The sequence below is a fragment of the Nipponia nippon genome, unplaced genomic scaffold (assembly GCF_047370975.1).
Source record: "Nipponia nippon isolate SJK-2023a ecotype South Korea unplaced genomic scaffold, ASM4737097v1 scaffold_17, whole genome shotgun sequence".
In the NCBI taxonomy this organism is placed as follows: domain Eukaryota; kingdom Metazoa; phylum Chordata; class Aves; order Pelecaniformes; family Threskiornithidae; genus Nipponia; species Nipponia nippon.
Window position 1 is genome coordinate 10181765 of NW_028262333.1, and position 15722 is coordinate 10197486.

Sequence of the window (15722 nt, forward strand, 5' to 3'; positions counted from 1 at the left end):
CAAACATATTTACCAAGTTATTTTTCACAATGCACCTCCAGGCTCTGAACTACTACTGCTGAGCCAGGAATACAGCAAAGAAATGGGCAGCTCTTCTCACTAGCTTAAAAATATCCTCTTGAATGCATTCCACTTATACCAATAAATCATAGAGAAGAACTCACATATTAAAAGAATCACATTAAACACATGTACCATTTCACATTGAGGTCCATTTACCATTTAATTTTTACATTACTATCTGTTGATATTTTGAAGCAGCTTTAGATTAAAACCAAAGCTAGTTTTAACTCAGTACAAAAGTATCTGTCCTTTTAATTACCTTTTTTTTTTTTTTTTTAAATTGAGGGCTACACTGTCTGTGGTACGACCTCTCCTTAATGCCACCAAGACCCAGGGCATCAGTCTGCATTTAGAGGTAAGGCCTCCGCATACACTAACTTCGAGAGAAGTTGAGGGACCCATATGGCAAAATGTGCCATTATGCCTAATTAAAAATAGATAAGAACTAAATTTTTAAAACATCCAGTTACTGCAAAGAGTGGAAGTGAGCTGAATATACAGCATAAAAGTAAGAATCCAAATTTATAACCTTATAATTTGACTACGAGTTATTGTTCCACTACTTTGCAGAAGTTCAATTAAATCAGAGTGAGCTCGTGTTAGAGCTGGTATCTCTGGCTAGGGGAAAATCCAACGCAGCCCATGTCCAGACTAAAATTCTTGCAGACCTTTCACGGAGATAGGTCTAAAGTCAAATATTACCACTGAGCTTTTAGGGGAGATCTCCCCGCTGCACCATAACAATGAATTATCTTTGCCAGGAAATATTTGTAGATAATCCCACTTCTGCTTAGGGATGGCACAGAACTGGTATAATAAATACACCACCCCTTTTGCGGCCAATGCGGACTGAGGATCCTGGGAAGAGAGCCAAAGCAAAGTGATGTAATCCGCAGCAGACAAAAAAGGGCACCTGGGGAAGCTGGGGCAGGACACAGCGTGGGCTGCAAGGCTGACCTTTGCGTTGCCAAGCAGGAGGGGAAGCCTTTCAGCCACCTCTGCTTTCCGCTCCTGTGCTGAGGAGAGGCAAGAGCTCTGGTACAGAAGTGCCGGCAGCAACAGCACCCCAGGCAGGATAATTAATAACTCACCAGAACTCCCACATATCCTTCCACTGCTTAAACAGGGATTTCTTTTGTCAACATCATTTCCAAACTTTGTCTCCAAATGTTAAATTCACTTTAGATCCTCATTTTAATTTGGCAGCAAAGTATTGTAGAAACAATTTGTTTTCACGCTGTTTTATGCACAAAGCAGCCTACAAGTCACTACATACCCTGGCAATGATGCGGGTCTAATTTTCAAGCCATTTCCCCCTTGTTTTACGCATTTAAAGCTGCTAACCTGTAGAAACTTTACATCTCTCATTGTGGTTTTGTTAACAGATTTTTCTGTTTCGCCTACAATATTTTAATGGCCACTGTGTGTCCCACGTCCTTGTACTTCACTGCTTTCTTTAACTTCCCCTCCCACTTTGGCAAGGATCTCATGCACCTTCATCTGGTTTTATTTCTTGAAAAGTTTTAACTAATTTGAGGCACATACAGTTCTTGAAACGCTGTCTATAAATATATGTTCAAAGCGGAGTCACACCTAAAGACGGCAGCACTTGCACCATCCTAAACGCTTCTGCAAGGCCTGGAGGCTCCTAACCCCTCGCCCAGCTGTTTTTAAACATACACGGGGACAGACAAGAACCAGCTGCGCTCACACATTCATTGAGGCATCTCCAAACCCCACCTTTAAACACGTGCCACATTTTAAATAAAATAAACACGGCCCCATCTTCTAGGATAAAAAGGTGCGACCAGCGTGACTGGGAAGGGCCCGGCTATCCGCCTTACCGCACTCTTCCAAAAATGCCTAATTTGGGGTGGGTTTGAAAACGGCCCCGCCTGCGGCCTGGGCCCGCCAGCAGCGCGGCAGCCTCGGGGCCGGTGTCGGCTGCGGAGCGGCGGCCCTCCCAGCCAGCACCCGCTTCTCCTTGCTCCGGAGGGACGACGGGCGAAGCGGGCGGGAGCCCCCGCCCAGAGCACCGCCGGGCCGGGCCGGGCACCGGGGCCGCCCTCGGCCCTCCACCCCGCCGGACCGCCCGCCGCGGCCTGGGCCGCCGGGCCCCGCTGCCATGGCAACGGGCGGGGCGGCGCCGCAGTGACGTCAGGCGCACGGCCGGGCGGGGCCCCGCCCCGCGCTCCCTCAGCACGGCGCTTCCCGCCGGCGGGCGCGGAGCCGTCGCCGCCGCTCTCTCCTCAGCGGGATCCGGTCGTTAAATGTCTCTTGCTCGGGCAGACGCGGCCGCCTTTGCCTCCGCGGGTCGTGGCGTCAGGTAACGGAGGGCGTTCAGCAGTGCCGGGCTGGTGAAAAGGGTAGCTGCTGCCCCCAGAGGCAGAACTGCCATCTCCCTGCTGCGGTCTTTGCAAAAATAAACGAATACGTACATCAAATTTGAGGGAGTTCCTTCAGATTCTTTAAAAATCCTGAAGCAGGTGGCTGCGTTGAGCCTGTGGAGAAGTGACGTCACTTAGAACAAGTGCTAAATACCGCCTGGTCAGCCGGCTTAGCGGAGAGAGAGGCAGGTGTGGTAGCTCTGGGGATTTGCCACGCTTACAGTTCCTGTAGGTGGTATGCCCTTATGTAAATAAGACTTCACTGAAATGCAGTCAGAGAATAACCATCGATAGTTTCCTGTCCAAAGAAGAGGATAGGTTGAGTAGGTCCACAAAGGGGTTTTTTTCCCCTAGTCTAGCATTTGTCTTGAAACCTTGAAGTGGACTTGGAGGCAGTAACAGGCACAGAGGAGGCTCAGGGACTCTCCAAGACGGCCTGGGGATCGGGGTACATTGAAGTAACACCCTTAAATCCATAAGCTGTGGGGGTTCAGAGGCTGCTTCTAGCTGTGCTGCTGTGTGGATTAAATAAGCTCCTTAATTCTCTTCTTTACTGTGGCAGCGCTTACTTGCTCCTATATTGGAGCTAAGGATGAGCAAATCAATCCTTTCTTTGCCACATGATCTGGTGGATTATCCCGAGTGCTTTGGGAAGAAGGATCGTCTCTCCTCAGTGGCTGCTGCAATGAATGAGAACAAAACCAGTTTCCAACAGGTGACTTGGCTTATTCATTTCCCTCATTTCAGAGTCCTGGGCTTAGCTGATGTTAATAAAAATAACTCTTCCCAGAGGGACACTGCAGCATCAGAGAGTGACCTGAGGAAAAAAAAAAATCATTAGGAGGATGGATTGTTTTAACAAACTGAGAAGCAAGTAGTTTGCTTTCACCCTTAGTTCTCAAGCTTCTCATCTTCTGATGGGACAAAGTTACCTTAGAAATGTTTGGGTTTTGCAAAATGCTGCACAGATGTGTAGTGTTTACTCAAGATGAATATAGAGTGACTATGCTGCAAAATGCTACCTTTTTCTTTAATGTCATCCTTATCAAATATCATTTCTGGGAAAAAATAGGGATAAAAACAGAACTTGAAAGAACTTTCTGATCAGAAAGTTGCTATATCTATTTCAGTACTACTCAAGAAGTTTGTAGAAGGAAAATGTTCATTTATGTTATAGACTGCGTGCTGTGTAAGGATTTTTTCCAAGTTTTGGAAGGACTGTTATAGGAGATAGTTTTAATGGTTGCACAGAAAAAAACCCAAAACCCTCCAGACACCAAATGAAAAAGTTAGTTCTGAAATTGTCGTTTCCACCTGGCTCTGAAGTCGGTGAGTTACAAGTATATGATAAGTTGAAAAAGTTTCAACTAAAATGCCCGTAGTGAAATTCAACAGTCGTGGCAGTGATGCATTTAAATTCATTGAGCAAGAAAGTCCTGGAAATAATGATCAGCAGATTATTATCAGTGGTTATTTAGTGCAGATCTCATTTTGAGACATATTAAACCACCTTAGCAAGGGCAGAGCCTCTCTTTTATCGTTGCAGTGGGACTGATTTTTTTTAAACTAGCTTGGGATATAGTTAACTTCATTTTAAAACCTACATGTGCCGTACAATCAACAGAGCAGAAATTGCAGCTGGCTCCTCAATGGAAAAAAATAAAGCTTTCCATTTATTGATAAAGCTACCAGCCACTCCTGCATCACTGCCAGGTAGGATTAAAAAGAAAATGTTCTGTTAGGGAACCTCAACACGCTGTTCCCCGGTGGTGTCAGAGGAGAAGAAATATTGTCCCTGTTGAGATGTTGTTGAAAAAGTTCCCAAGCCAGGTGGAAACAACGTAGGATTGCAGATTTAACGGGTTTGGTGCCTGATGTTTGGGTTTTGGGTTTGTTTTTTGTTTTTTCCCCTGCGTGCAGGCAGTGAGTGTTGCCCTGCCGGGGAGCTCTGAGCATGGCAGGCGTGGAGGGTGACTTCAGCTTCAAAGGGTAGAGCGCTGCCCGGCCCGGGCAGTGCAGCAGAGCGTGTGTTAATAGGGAAATAATGAATGTTGTTAAACCCATGTTAATTATTTATACAGGTCCAAGCTTGTGCTTGTTTTTTACAGTCTGCCTTCTCCCTTAGGAATTAGCTGGAGCTAAATATAAACTGTATAAAGCTAGACGAGCAGCAGTGGAATGTAAAATTAAAGCACGTGTGTGATGGGAGGAGGAGGAAAATCCAGAAGACGACGACTGCTTGGCGGGAACCATTTCTTATTAGTGCGGGGAATAATGTTTTAGTGGCCGGGAAGGATAGTGTCTTACTACCAAGCCTCTTTAAAAAGCTTGCTCCCTTGCAGTATCAGCCTTCACATGAATTCCGGTGCTTACCGGGATACTTTAGCATCTGAATATTTTCACTGAGGTGGGACGTTGGGTTAAAAAGCGTCCAGAGCGTAAGTCCTTCCAGGGTAAAATCCTGACCTGTGTGAGGTACGGTCCAGAGCAGCGCTCGGGTCGGTCTGTGTCCCAACGCATCCCGTGCCAGCGGAGCTGCTGCAGCGCCGGTCTGGCACAAACTTTGCTAAAAAGCAGCTGGGAGCTTTGTGCTGTCCGAAACCCGGGATCGGTGCTCGCCAGGCACGCGGGTAGCTGCGGGAGAAACACACGGGCAGAGGACGAAGACGGTGTTTATTTCTGTCACTTCATGGCGAGTCTCGTGGTGTTTTGACCTCCTTAAAATCATCTGAAAGAAAAGCAGGGAGGCAGACGCAATCACGCAAAGCCAAGTTCTGGGGCTAACTTCTAGGGCTCCACCTAGGACCTGGGCCATGACTCCAAAGAGATCTGCTCGAGTCTGTTGGAGTAATGGGGTTGCAACAGAAAGGCAGCGTCCCTTCCCCGGTTCCCCGCTGCCTTGCTTCAGAGCATAAGCCGCTTGGCCACAACTATTTTTCCAGGACGATTTCTGGCTGTATCCATTTGCTCCTAGGCCGTTTCCATCGGCCGTTCCGTCCTCGGCCCCAGCCCCCCTGCCCGCCGAGGGGCTCTGCGCCGCCGACGCCCTGACTCCTTCGGCCATTTCAAATTCAAGCCTCTTCAGCAACTCCAAATTAAAAGCGGCGCTTGCTAAAAACTGCCTTGTTCAAGCCCAAAACCGCAATTTCAAACAAGAAACCCAGGGTTTTTTTGGATGAAGAAGATGCCGTCCACGGGGGTGAGGCAGCTGTGCTGACAGGCTCCAGGCCGGGCACTCCAGTGTCCAACCCCGCGGCCCCTTCCCGCTGGCTCGTCCAGACCGACCGCAGCGCGGAGGGAGCGCGGGGCGGCGCTCGGGGGCTCCGCGGCCGCGGAGCTGCGCGCAGGCGCCTCCCCCCGCCGCCGGGGTTGGGCCGGGCCGAGCCCCCCCCCCCCCCCCCGCCCGCGACGTCGGCCGGCCCAGCGGCGCGGCCCGCCCCCCGCGGAGGGAGACGCCATTGCGGGTTGTTTGTGCAGGCGGCGGAGGGAGGCGGCGCCGCGTCGGCCGCGGACTCTTTTCCCCGCGGCGATCATGTCCACCCCGGCGCGGCGCAGGCTGATGCGCGACTTCAAGAGGTGAGCGGGGCCCCGGCCCGGCCGGGAGCGGGCACCGGGCACCCCGCCCGCGGGACGGGGCCGGCCCGGCAGCGGGGGAAGCGCCGCCGCTACCCGGGCAGAGCCGCCCGGCTGCGGGCCTGACCCGGCCGATTGCGGGGCCGGGGCCCGGGCTCGCACCGCCGGGCTGCCCCGGCGAGGGGAGGCGGCCGTGCCCGCGGGGGCTGCGCGTCCCGGGCCGTCCCCCCGGCCCCGCGCCTTTGTGCCGGGGACGGGAGCTGGCGCCGAGCCCCCCCCCCCCCCCCCCGCGTCCTTCCCCCGGCGGGTGGCGGGGCAGGAGCGGGCTCCGGGGCAGCGGCTTCGCCCGTTCCCTCGGGGAGCGGGGGCGGGAAGTGCGGCGGGGAGCCCCCGGGGAGGCCGCCGCCGGGGGTGAGCGGGGGGTCCCGCCGGGCAGGGCCGGCTTTGTTTGTGCCGGGCGCCGCGGCCCCGGCCGCCCGCCTCGCCCCTGCGCCGACGGCTGGGGGCGTCTGAGGATAAAAGTTGGAGCCGCGCCTGCAAAACAAGGGCAGCCCCCGGCCCCCGCGGCTCGGGGGGCCTCCCCGGGGGTGCCCGGGCCGGGGGGCGAGGCGGGGGCTGCCGGGGTGAGCGTCGTGCGGGTGCCCGTGCCCTGGCAGGGCCCGGCGGTGCAGAGCTGGCCGGGGCTGAGGGGTTGTGCTCTGCTTCCCGCACCCCCCCTCCTCGCAGAGCTGCTGAACGCCGAAGGTGTTTGCCCCACGTTTCTGAAGAGACCAGGCAGAATTTAGAGGCGTTTGAGGCTTGTTGGGTTGATGGTCTCTCCGAAAACAGGTACTCGGGATGGACATCTGAAAATGAAGCACAAAGAATTAGCAAACGCTTCGTTTGTCTGTATGTAATAAAAAACAAAATGCCCTTTAATGTTTTTACGCGCATGCTATTCTGTCTAAAGTTTTCAATCATGAGGAATCTTTTGTATAATATATAGAAACTGCTAAAGAAGCAGTTATTAGTTGCACTCTTTTAAATGTTAATGACTGAACCGCAGACTCTAGAATAATTTATTTCCAGTCTGACATGTAAACACACTTACAACAGAGAGCATGGAAAAAGGTGGGGGGTGCTTCTGTCGGCTTTGCGATATGTCGTATGATTTCTGTGGACTGCAGTTGCTCATAAGTTGTTGGAGGTGAGTCAGCTTTGATAGCGTCTCTTTTTTTAGCGTAGCTATGTTATACCAGTACCTGAAAATACATCAGTAAACAGTTGACGCTTATTGTAGTTGCTTTATGTGGCTGCACGTAAAGCTGCAGTGGTAAAAGCCTGGTTTGTGAATCTACAAAACGTTGGGATGTTTTTGAGGTGTGGAGCCTACCTCTTCTGTTGTATTTGGGTGTTTGTGTTTGCTAAGCAGGTGTTGCCTGATTGCTGTTCATATCAAACCAGGACATTCAGTCTTTTTTTATTGTATTTGGTTACACAGATGACATGAACCAGTGATTTTTTCAGGATGAGGAACTAAGTAACGTTTCAGGATTGCAATGAGGCATGCTTTTTAATGATTTTTATAATCTTAGTAGGACTGGTTTAGTAATTTTGAAATTTAAGGTGGGGAGAAGACTTTAAAGCTGTAGAAAAGTATAACCAAATAAACACAAAGTAAATCAAATTTATTTATCAAATATATGACAACTTTAATACCCTGAAACTTATGCAACTTTTTCATGTCAGGTTTTTTTACTTTTCTCTTTCCTACCATAACTTGTATTTTTGTTTAGCCTTATGTTACTTGTACCTCATACTGGAAAAGCAGACTGTCTGCTGTGGACTCTGATTCACTTCGTTAAATATAAACTCCTTTTGCATGCTGTGATTGTCAAGAGCAGTGAAGAGAGAGCAGTTCAACAGATTTTGTATCTCCTCTAATTTGTTTGACTAAGCCAATAGAAAAATAAGTTGTGGGTTTTTTTTATTTTTGCTGATAAAAAGGGGTTACAAATACTACATTTCCCCTAGCTGGATCAGTCTAATTTCCAGCCCTTGCCGCAACCTTTCTGTAGTTAGACCCTTGGACAGTAGGGTGCACATGAGCTTTTAAATTGATCTAAAAACCAAAGCCATCCTTCAGGTGCATTTGACAGGCTGAATGCTTAGGCATTATTGTTGGCGTGAAGCCTGGCTGTCACGTAGGAAGAAGTCCCGTTCCTGCTCTCCCTGACCAAAATAGTAGGTGGTTTATGCTGTTGATACTAAGCTGTCTGAACTGCCTGTGCTGGGAGAGCAAGGATGTAAACACAGAGTTCAGAGGGGATCTGAGCCGCAAACGGAGCGAGCCCTGCTTCTGGGCGGTCTCTGTAGGGCAACGCCATTGCTCAGCATCCGTGTACACGTGCAGTTTTATCGCAGACTTAGGCAGTGCAAGTGCAGGAGAATTTGCTGGCTGTATACCAGTGTCAGCTCTGAATAAATCTGCATTTACACACCGACGTTTAGTTGGAATTTGTCCCTTTGGTCTGCCGGGCTTTTGCTGGTGACTTGTTCGTAAGTGTACTGTGATGTGGTCGAACCTCGTGTTAACACTAAAGAATTGCTTTTGAAGCAAGGGCAGACGCTGCGTTTTCTTTATCCTTGCATAACTCAAGAGGCTGAATAGGCGGGGTGGGTAGGAGCTGTCACTGGAGGGCTTGATCGGGCAAATTGCTCATCAGGTGATTGGGGCTTGCTGGCTTACGCTGCTCAGGGTCTTATGTGATCCTTAAGCAGAAACATGGGTATGCAGAAGGATGGGCAGAAGGAGAGTACCTGGATCCTGTTCTTTGGTTGCGATATGTATTTCTGTTTGGTCTAAGTTTACGTGGCTTCAGTAAGTAACGTGCTTTTCCCTAGTCCAAGGATTAAGGAACTAAAAAGAATTTAAAATGCTTCTGTGATTACTTTAGAGATAAACACATTTGCTGAACTGGTAAGAGGGAGCAGTACGCAGGTTTTTCCCTTACTCCCTTTTGAAGCAATCAGCTTGCCAGTCAAAATAGGCTTATACCAAATTTAGCCACATCGTGTGCACGGATCTGGGAACGCAGGAAAAGCTCCGCTGACAGTCCCTTGCACTTAGTCCCAGCAGTGTGCTGTGTAAGTGTCACTGGCTGGTTTTCAGCCCCTGTTTGTGGCTGCAGTTTGTTCTCCTCTTAGTTGTGGCAGCCAGCAGCAATGGCTCTTTCATAGTTCACTGTGTAGTACTGTAAATCCCAGCTGTACGTGGTGCTTTAAATTATTTGTATGGTTAATGCTTTGCTCCCTGCACACTTAATCTAACCTGTGGGGCTGTTGTAGCGTGTTGATGTAGTACATGAGAAAATCTTGATATGCGTTGTCTTGTAGGTTTGTTGTTTGGAGTACTGATAATCTGTGTGTAATGCTTTCTGTATTCTCTGTTTTGGAATGAGAAGATATTTACAAAATCTGGGTATTACTGTTTAAATACTTCCACCTGCAAGTAAATTTTGTTTATATCAAGCTTGTCATTCTATATTTGTAATTCTTAGGTTGCAAGAAGACCCTCCTGTGGGTGTCAGTGGTGCACCATCTGAGAATAATATAATGCAATGGAATGCGGTTATATTTGGGTAAGGGTTTTTGATCACTATCAAATTCTATATCAAAGGGCTAAATATAACAAAACCTGGGTTTTGTTTTTACAATTATTCTCCTCTTTTATGTACATAAAGTCAGGAAACTTCGAAAAATGACGAAGTGTGCTGTTATGGTAAAAATCCGTTTTCAAGGGTAATACGGAATGTCTAGGAAAGAAAAATTTAAAATTTGTTCATCTTCTTTGTTGAATAAAGTTTGCATATGGCTTAAATAGGTTAGGCTGTGTAGGAGTTGGGTTATGAAAAAGCAGGCTTCTTCTTTAAAGTACATCAGAGCCGCGTGTTCTTGGCCATTAAATCCAGATGTATGAGCAGTGATTGGATCAATTCCCAGTAGAACGAGGTACAGGTTCTGTCTAGGAAGTTGCATTACATATCCTACAGAACAGGAACTGGCTTAGTATCCTTTCATAAAACTGAAGTATGCTTGCTAGTAATTTGCTCATTAATTCCAATCTAGTCACGTAATGGCATATGTATTGTTTGGGATGATGATAAAGTAGCTATCTCGACTAGCAGATTGACTGTGGGGAAAGTGTCTTGGATATGACAAAGCTCCCAGAGGTTGCCTCTGGATACTTCTCTAAGTATTTAAATTATTGCCTCTACCTATATCTTGTGGAGGACGAGGAATTAGATATAAATTTATTGTGCCTGTTTAGAAGTAGGCAATGATCATTTTTAACTGGAGTTTATTTTTAAAACCTTTCAGGCCAGAAGGGACACCTTTTGAAGATGGTAAGCTGCTAACTTTTATATCCTCTGTCACTCTTACAAATATTGCCAGTATTAACACTGTTCTGCTTTGAAAAAACAATAGATGTTATTGGAACAAACTAAGCAAGCAAGTGAGGGAGTAAGGTCTTGTTGGCTATAAAAATATGTATTTTGATATAAGCAGTGTCTTGTCGTGGTGGTTGATGGTTAGTTAGAAAGCTATGAAGCAATGCTTATATCAAGACTTGTTTGTAGGTATACACTAGAGTTTTTAGTGGGGGAAGTTGGCCTAATGCTGCCAGATGTGTTTTCACAGCTCCATAGCTAAGCTCAACAAGACAGTGTGCTTTTCTGGTTTCATCTTTGTGGCATGTTTGATTCATCTCTGTTCTCCTAATGAAGAACAGGTGAAAAATCTTGAATTGTTCTGAATATAGAACTCGGTGAGGGGGAGGGAATACCGAATTTGTACGTAAACATGAAAGTTGGTGTGTAATGAACCTCCCTTAGGCATATGAGGAATAATGAGTTTAAATAATCACAGTATTATTGCAGTAATCGGCAGCAGATGGGTTTTTCCTCTGTGTTGGGTTGGAGGAGTTACAGTAAATTATTCACTGATCCATAATAAAGGTTTTCAGTGAATCAGTCATGAGCTCCAAAGACTGTGATTGCTGATAATGAAATTCCAGTGTTTCTTTGCTGGCACCACAGTGCCTTCTTAATGAAACACCTTAAAGTCACCAAAGTCCGTGGAACCAGCACATCGGGTCACAGAAAAAGGGGAGGGCAGTGGGGTAATTGATGCTGGATCTAGCTGCCTTTGCCACGCATACAGTGAGTCTCCAGGCTTCTACCTAGCTGCTGCTGGTGGTTTTATTGCTATCACTAAGTAGTAGTTCCATAGTTCCATTATAACTTGAAATATATGAAAAGAAACCAGACTCAGTGTTGTTTGTTTATATAATGGTGAGAAGAAATATTGATCATGGGGCACATAAATTAACTTATGTTGTGTATGTTCTTGGAGGTGTTCTTTTGTTAGTTATCTGATTGTATCTATGTCTGTTTGGACAGGTACTTTTAAACTAGTAATAGAATTTTCAGAAGAATATCCAAATAAGCCTCCAACTGTAAGGTTTTTATCAAAAATGTTCCATCCAAATGGTGAGTAAATCTTTTTTATTTAGCCATAATACCCATTAAATATTATGGTGTGGTCATGTATTCTGCGAAGCTCCAGAATGCTTAAGAGCTCTCCATGTCTCTTCATTGCCACCTCCTAAGTAGATGTCTAGGACAGCAACTGCTTGATAAAAAAATTAAGAATTATGATGCTATTAAGAAGCAGCTATCTGTCTCTTTCTAATCAATATACAGCCTCAGTAGCAAAGCCTGTTAGTGTTTTCAGCAGCAGCTGCACTTAGGTTGGCTTAAAGAGGCAATTCTGGTTGCAGATTCCTGCCCCCTTCCATTAACAGCAATCGTGTGTGTGCAGCCCCATCGTGGAGTAGGGAACCGATCGAGCCAAATGTTACTTACTTCTGTCAGGTGAGATTTCAGCCAAGTCCGTGCCTTTGGTTCACTGGTTGCCAACCAGTGAACCAGCACAAGGAGGAAGGGGAGAACGCACAGTTATAGGGGAGCGTAGAGGAGGAGGTTGACCTGAACTTGGTGATAAGGCAGCATTGTGAGAGAGTGCCATGGTTCCTGCTCCAGCACTTGATCGGTTTTATCCAATTATTCTTGCATGCAGAAAACGTAAACTGTGCCTTTTGCTTTTCCAAGCCCCTCTGTAGCAAAGGGGGCTATAGATGCAATTTGAGGGTCGAAGCATAAGCCCATTGCAGCATTTCTTGTAGCTTGAGCCCTCCTTGAACAGTGGTGACCTTGGCTTCAGTTCCATGAGTGAATTAGACAGTGCTGTCTAACTGTTCATCTGTCACATAATATGCAGGCCACTATGCCTCTGACAGGGTTTTTGTAATTTGTTGCTTTTCATTGGCACGAACGAGCTAGAAGACTAGGGTGTAGGAGTTTGGCCAATCTCAGTTTCATACAGACCCTTAGATTAAGACTACGGATAGGTATCCAGACAGAAGTAGGATTTCAGGCACACTTTTGAGTATTTTCTATTGCCTGCCTTAGTGTCTCTCCCAGCGAGTGTAGAGTATGTGAAATTGGGTAAGAAATCCCTCCATTCATGTGTGAGTCCGTTGGGACTGTGAGATGCTCAGCTGGTGCAGGGATTCCACCCCTGCTGTAAATGTCTCGCTGCCCTCTGTGAGGCCTCACCTCTGTGTCTGTCTGGGCGAGTCGCACAAGAGGAGCAAACCAATTCTACCAGTTCCTGTGCCAATGCCATAATCTTTAGACCTTCCTTCTTTTCCTCTTAAGCGTTCCGTTGCTTCCAGTAATATATCTCCTTCAAAATATAAGGTGTCACACTACAGAGAATTGTGAGACATAACTGCTGTCCTCGTTCCTAAACCATTCATTTAAGCACAGTCTGAATTGGAACCGTAACTCTGCCTTGAACAGTATGTAATGAACAAACCATACAATAAATCTGACGGTTTCTAAATGGTATCTGTGTTGTATTTACAGTTTATGCGGATGGTAGCATATGTTTAGATATTCTTCAGAATCGCTGGAGTCCAACGTATGATGTTTCATCTATTTTAACTTCAATTCAGGTAACTTTACATCTATTTCAGCCAATAATTTTGTTGTTGTTAGTCTCTATTCCGGAACACACAGCTCAGTGATGTGGCTAGCAGGTGTCTATGTCAAGGGGGACTTTCAATACTTGTGAGCCAAGCAGTAGCTTTTTAGATCAAGTAAAGGCTAAGGTGCTGACCTACGTAATTACTAATTTTGAGCTACAAAACTGCCATCACATATTTTTTTACAGGAAAACAGTTACTGATTTAAATTCCTTTTTAACTGGTTTTAGTCACGATAGGACATCAGAGGTAGAAATTTGCCTGGGGTTTGAAACACTAACCTTTATTGTGAGGCCTTGCCCTATGAAGTCCTCAAGGAGGCAATACTGCTGAAACCTACTTTACTTGGAATAAGTAAGAATGGCCTGGCACAGCAAAGATGTACATTTTCTTTTCTCCTGTGTGATTGTTTTTATTTTTCTGCAGTGAAGTTTTGTAGGAGGCATCTTAAGCCCCTCTTTAGTCCTGAATGACAATAGTAGTGTAATTACCAAACAGTCAATCAGCATCATACTGCTAACTGGCACAAATGACCGTGTATCTGTTAGGTTTGTGAACCTAGAAGTGTACACAGTGCTAATACTTAGGCAATGTATAATTTGAGGTTCAGTAGTGTAATTATGGGTGCCTAACCATGAGTTTAACTGTTGTTTTTTTTTCAATTGGGCTCTTCTGAGTCATGTCTGCCTCCTGAAACACATGTGAATTGAAAGCTGTAAGTTGATTCTCCCTGATTTAAAATGTGTTGGTTTCTCTCATGTTTTGTTTTCCCCTTTTTACAGTCTCTGCTTGATGAACCTAATCCAAACAGTCCAGCAAACAGTCAGGCGGCACAACTCTATCAGGAGAACAAACGTGAATATGAGAAAAGAGTTTCAGCTATTGTCGAACAAAGTTGGAACGATTCGTAACAGCTGCTTTGTTACTCTCCATCCTCATAATCATTATGTACAATTTAACTCTCAATAGAAAGGCTACCAGAAATTTCAAGTGCCACAGTTCTATGAATTTGCATAAAACCTCATTTGCAGACAAAATTAAGCCCTCCAGTTTAGGAAACTTAAAAGCTTGTGTATCTTGATTAACGTACTTTTTATTGCATGGTATGAACTAAGTTATTGCTACATAAATTTGTAATATATCCTGTTTGTATTTTTTTTCCAAGTGTATAATGTTGGTGTGGAGTTTTCATGACAGAATACACACATTTTGTAAATCTGTACTTTTTCAAATATTGAATGCCTTATTTTTGAATTCTTTAGATTTTTAAATTGGAGAAAAGCACTTAAAGTTTTTATATATAAATATTTCATGTAAAACTGTTAAATACATAACCTTAGTGCAAGACATTCAGCTCTCACTCTGTATCTCTTTCAAAGGGCTCATTTTTAGTCCATTTTTCCTTTTGGTACATGCTAATTATGCCACGCACTTTACAAACAGAAGAGTTAATCCATGATCTAACTGTCTTCACTGGACGTCTCTGCTTCTGCACCAGAGCTTAACTTGATTCTGTGTGTCCTCAGTTGTATGAGGAAGAGAAGTATTGGTAACTGCCAACTTACAAACGGGGAAACAGATGTAACTATTTTGTGGAAAGTCCCACTTTAAACCAGCGGCAGAGTTGCAAACAGGACCTGGATGACCAGGCTTGATGATAATGTATTCTAATAATTTTTCTTTTTCAGGGAGATTGTATTTTACCACGTTGTAAAATGTTGTCATCTAAATCTGTCCTATATTCACATACTGATACTGTAATATAGTTTTGAATATCTTCTAATAACTAAAGAGGTGTCCCATTAGTTTCCCTTGGGGGTAGGGAAAAAATTAATCACCTAGAGAAGAAAACATGCCTGCAGATTTAATGGAGTTATTCTTTGGAACCTGGCTGTGCACCACATGGTCTGGTCTCCTGTCTGTATCACAGAGGCTCCACATGTTCTTAAGTTGCCAGTTTTAAAGAAGTTTGGGTTTGTTTTTGTAAATGTCGATGTGGTAGTTTCTTACTGTATTCTGTAAGCCAGGCTGGATGACTACAGTAACGAATTAGGCTTTTTTTTTTTTTCCTCCCAGCAGTAAAATTGTAATCCCTTTGTCATAATTCCATCCAGCATTACATATGTATTAAAACCCCCAAATCTCATACCAAAATACAGCTCAGTGTTGCCTGAAAAGCAGTGGAAGTTTATTTTGGCTAGAAGAGAAAATGTTCTTTATTTGCAATAGTCATTACTCAAAGTTAGTCTCTGTTAATCCGGTGAAATAGGAGTATCAATTTACACCTCATACCTGCTCGTAAAGTTGTTTTGTAATTTACAGGAGCAGCGCTATTAAGTTTAGAAACAGCAATCAGAATACTAGTCAAACCGTTCTGTCGTAGCAGCTTGTGGAGCAAAACTCTTCTCCCTTAGATAAGAATTGGTAGAAAATTGTAGTTAGTGTGCAAAGGCTCAGAACGTTAGAGCTAAGTATTACTAAACTACAATCTTGATAAGTCAGTTGCTTTCCTTGAGTCAGTGAATTTGTGTTTAAAAATTCTTCCATCTACGTCTAATTATTAACAGAAACCCCCAAAGGATCCGATTTGCCTTTTGACTACAGGGAAA

At 45.4% G+C, this 15722-nt stretch overlaps 1 protein-coding gene across 3 annotated transcripts; it reads left to right on the forward strand.

Annotated features, from left to right (window-relative positions):
* Positions 1–2318: 2318 nt before the first annotated feature.
* Positions 2319–14462, forward strand: UBE2B (ubiquitin conjugating enzyme E2 B). 3 transcript variants are annotated; one of them, XM_087754228.1, is made up of 7 exons: positions 5898–6026; positions 6750–6851; positions 9563–9643; positions 10383–10408; positions 11465–11554; positions 12995–13083; positions 13896–14462. In XM_087754228.1, exons 1-7 carry the CDS (start codon positions 5983–5985, stop codon positions 14022–14024), a joined length of 561 nt encoding a protein of 186 aa, XP_087610354.1. In that variant the 5' UTR covers positions 5898–5982; the 3' UTR covers positions 14025–14462. The 3 variants fall into 3 exon arrangements, with proteins under 3 accessions (XP_087610356.1, XP_087610355.1, XP_087610354.1); XM_087754230.1 differs by lacking the exons at positions 5898–6026; positions 6750–6851 and adding an exon at positions 2319–2389; XM_087754229.1 differs by lacking the exon at positions 6750–6851 and having other exon boundaries at positions 5884–6026.
* Positions 14463–15722: the final 1260 nt, after the last annotated feature.

Coding starts and splice junctions, on each gene's coding strand:
- UBE2B (XM_087754228.1), top strand. CDS start 5,983: ATGTCCACCCCGGCGCGGCGCAGGCTGATGCGCGACTTCAAGAG. Junction 6,852..9,562: donor GATGGTCTCTCCGAAAACAG/GTACTCGGGATG, acceptor TGTAATTCTTAG/GTTGCAAGAAGACCCTCCTG. Junction 10,409..11,464: donor AGGGACACCTTTTGAAGATG/GTAAGCTGCTAA, acceptor CTGTTTGGACAG/GTACTTTTAAACTAGTAATA.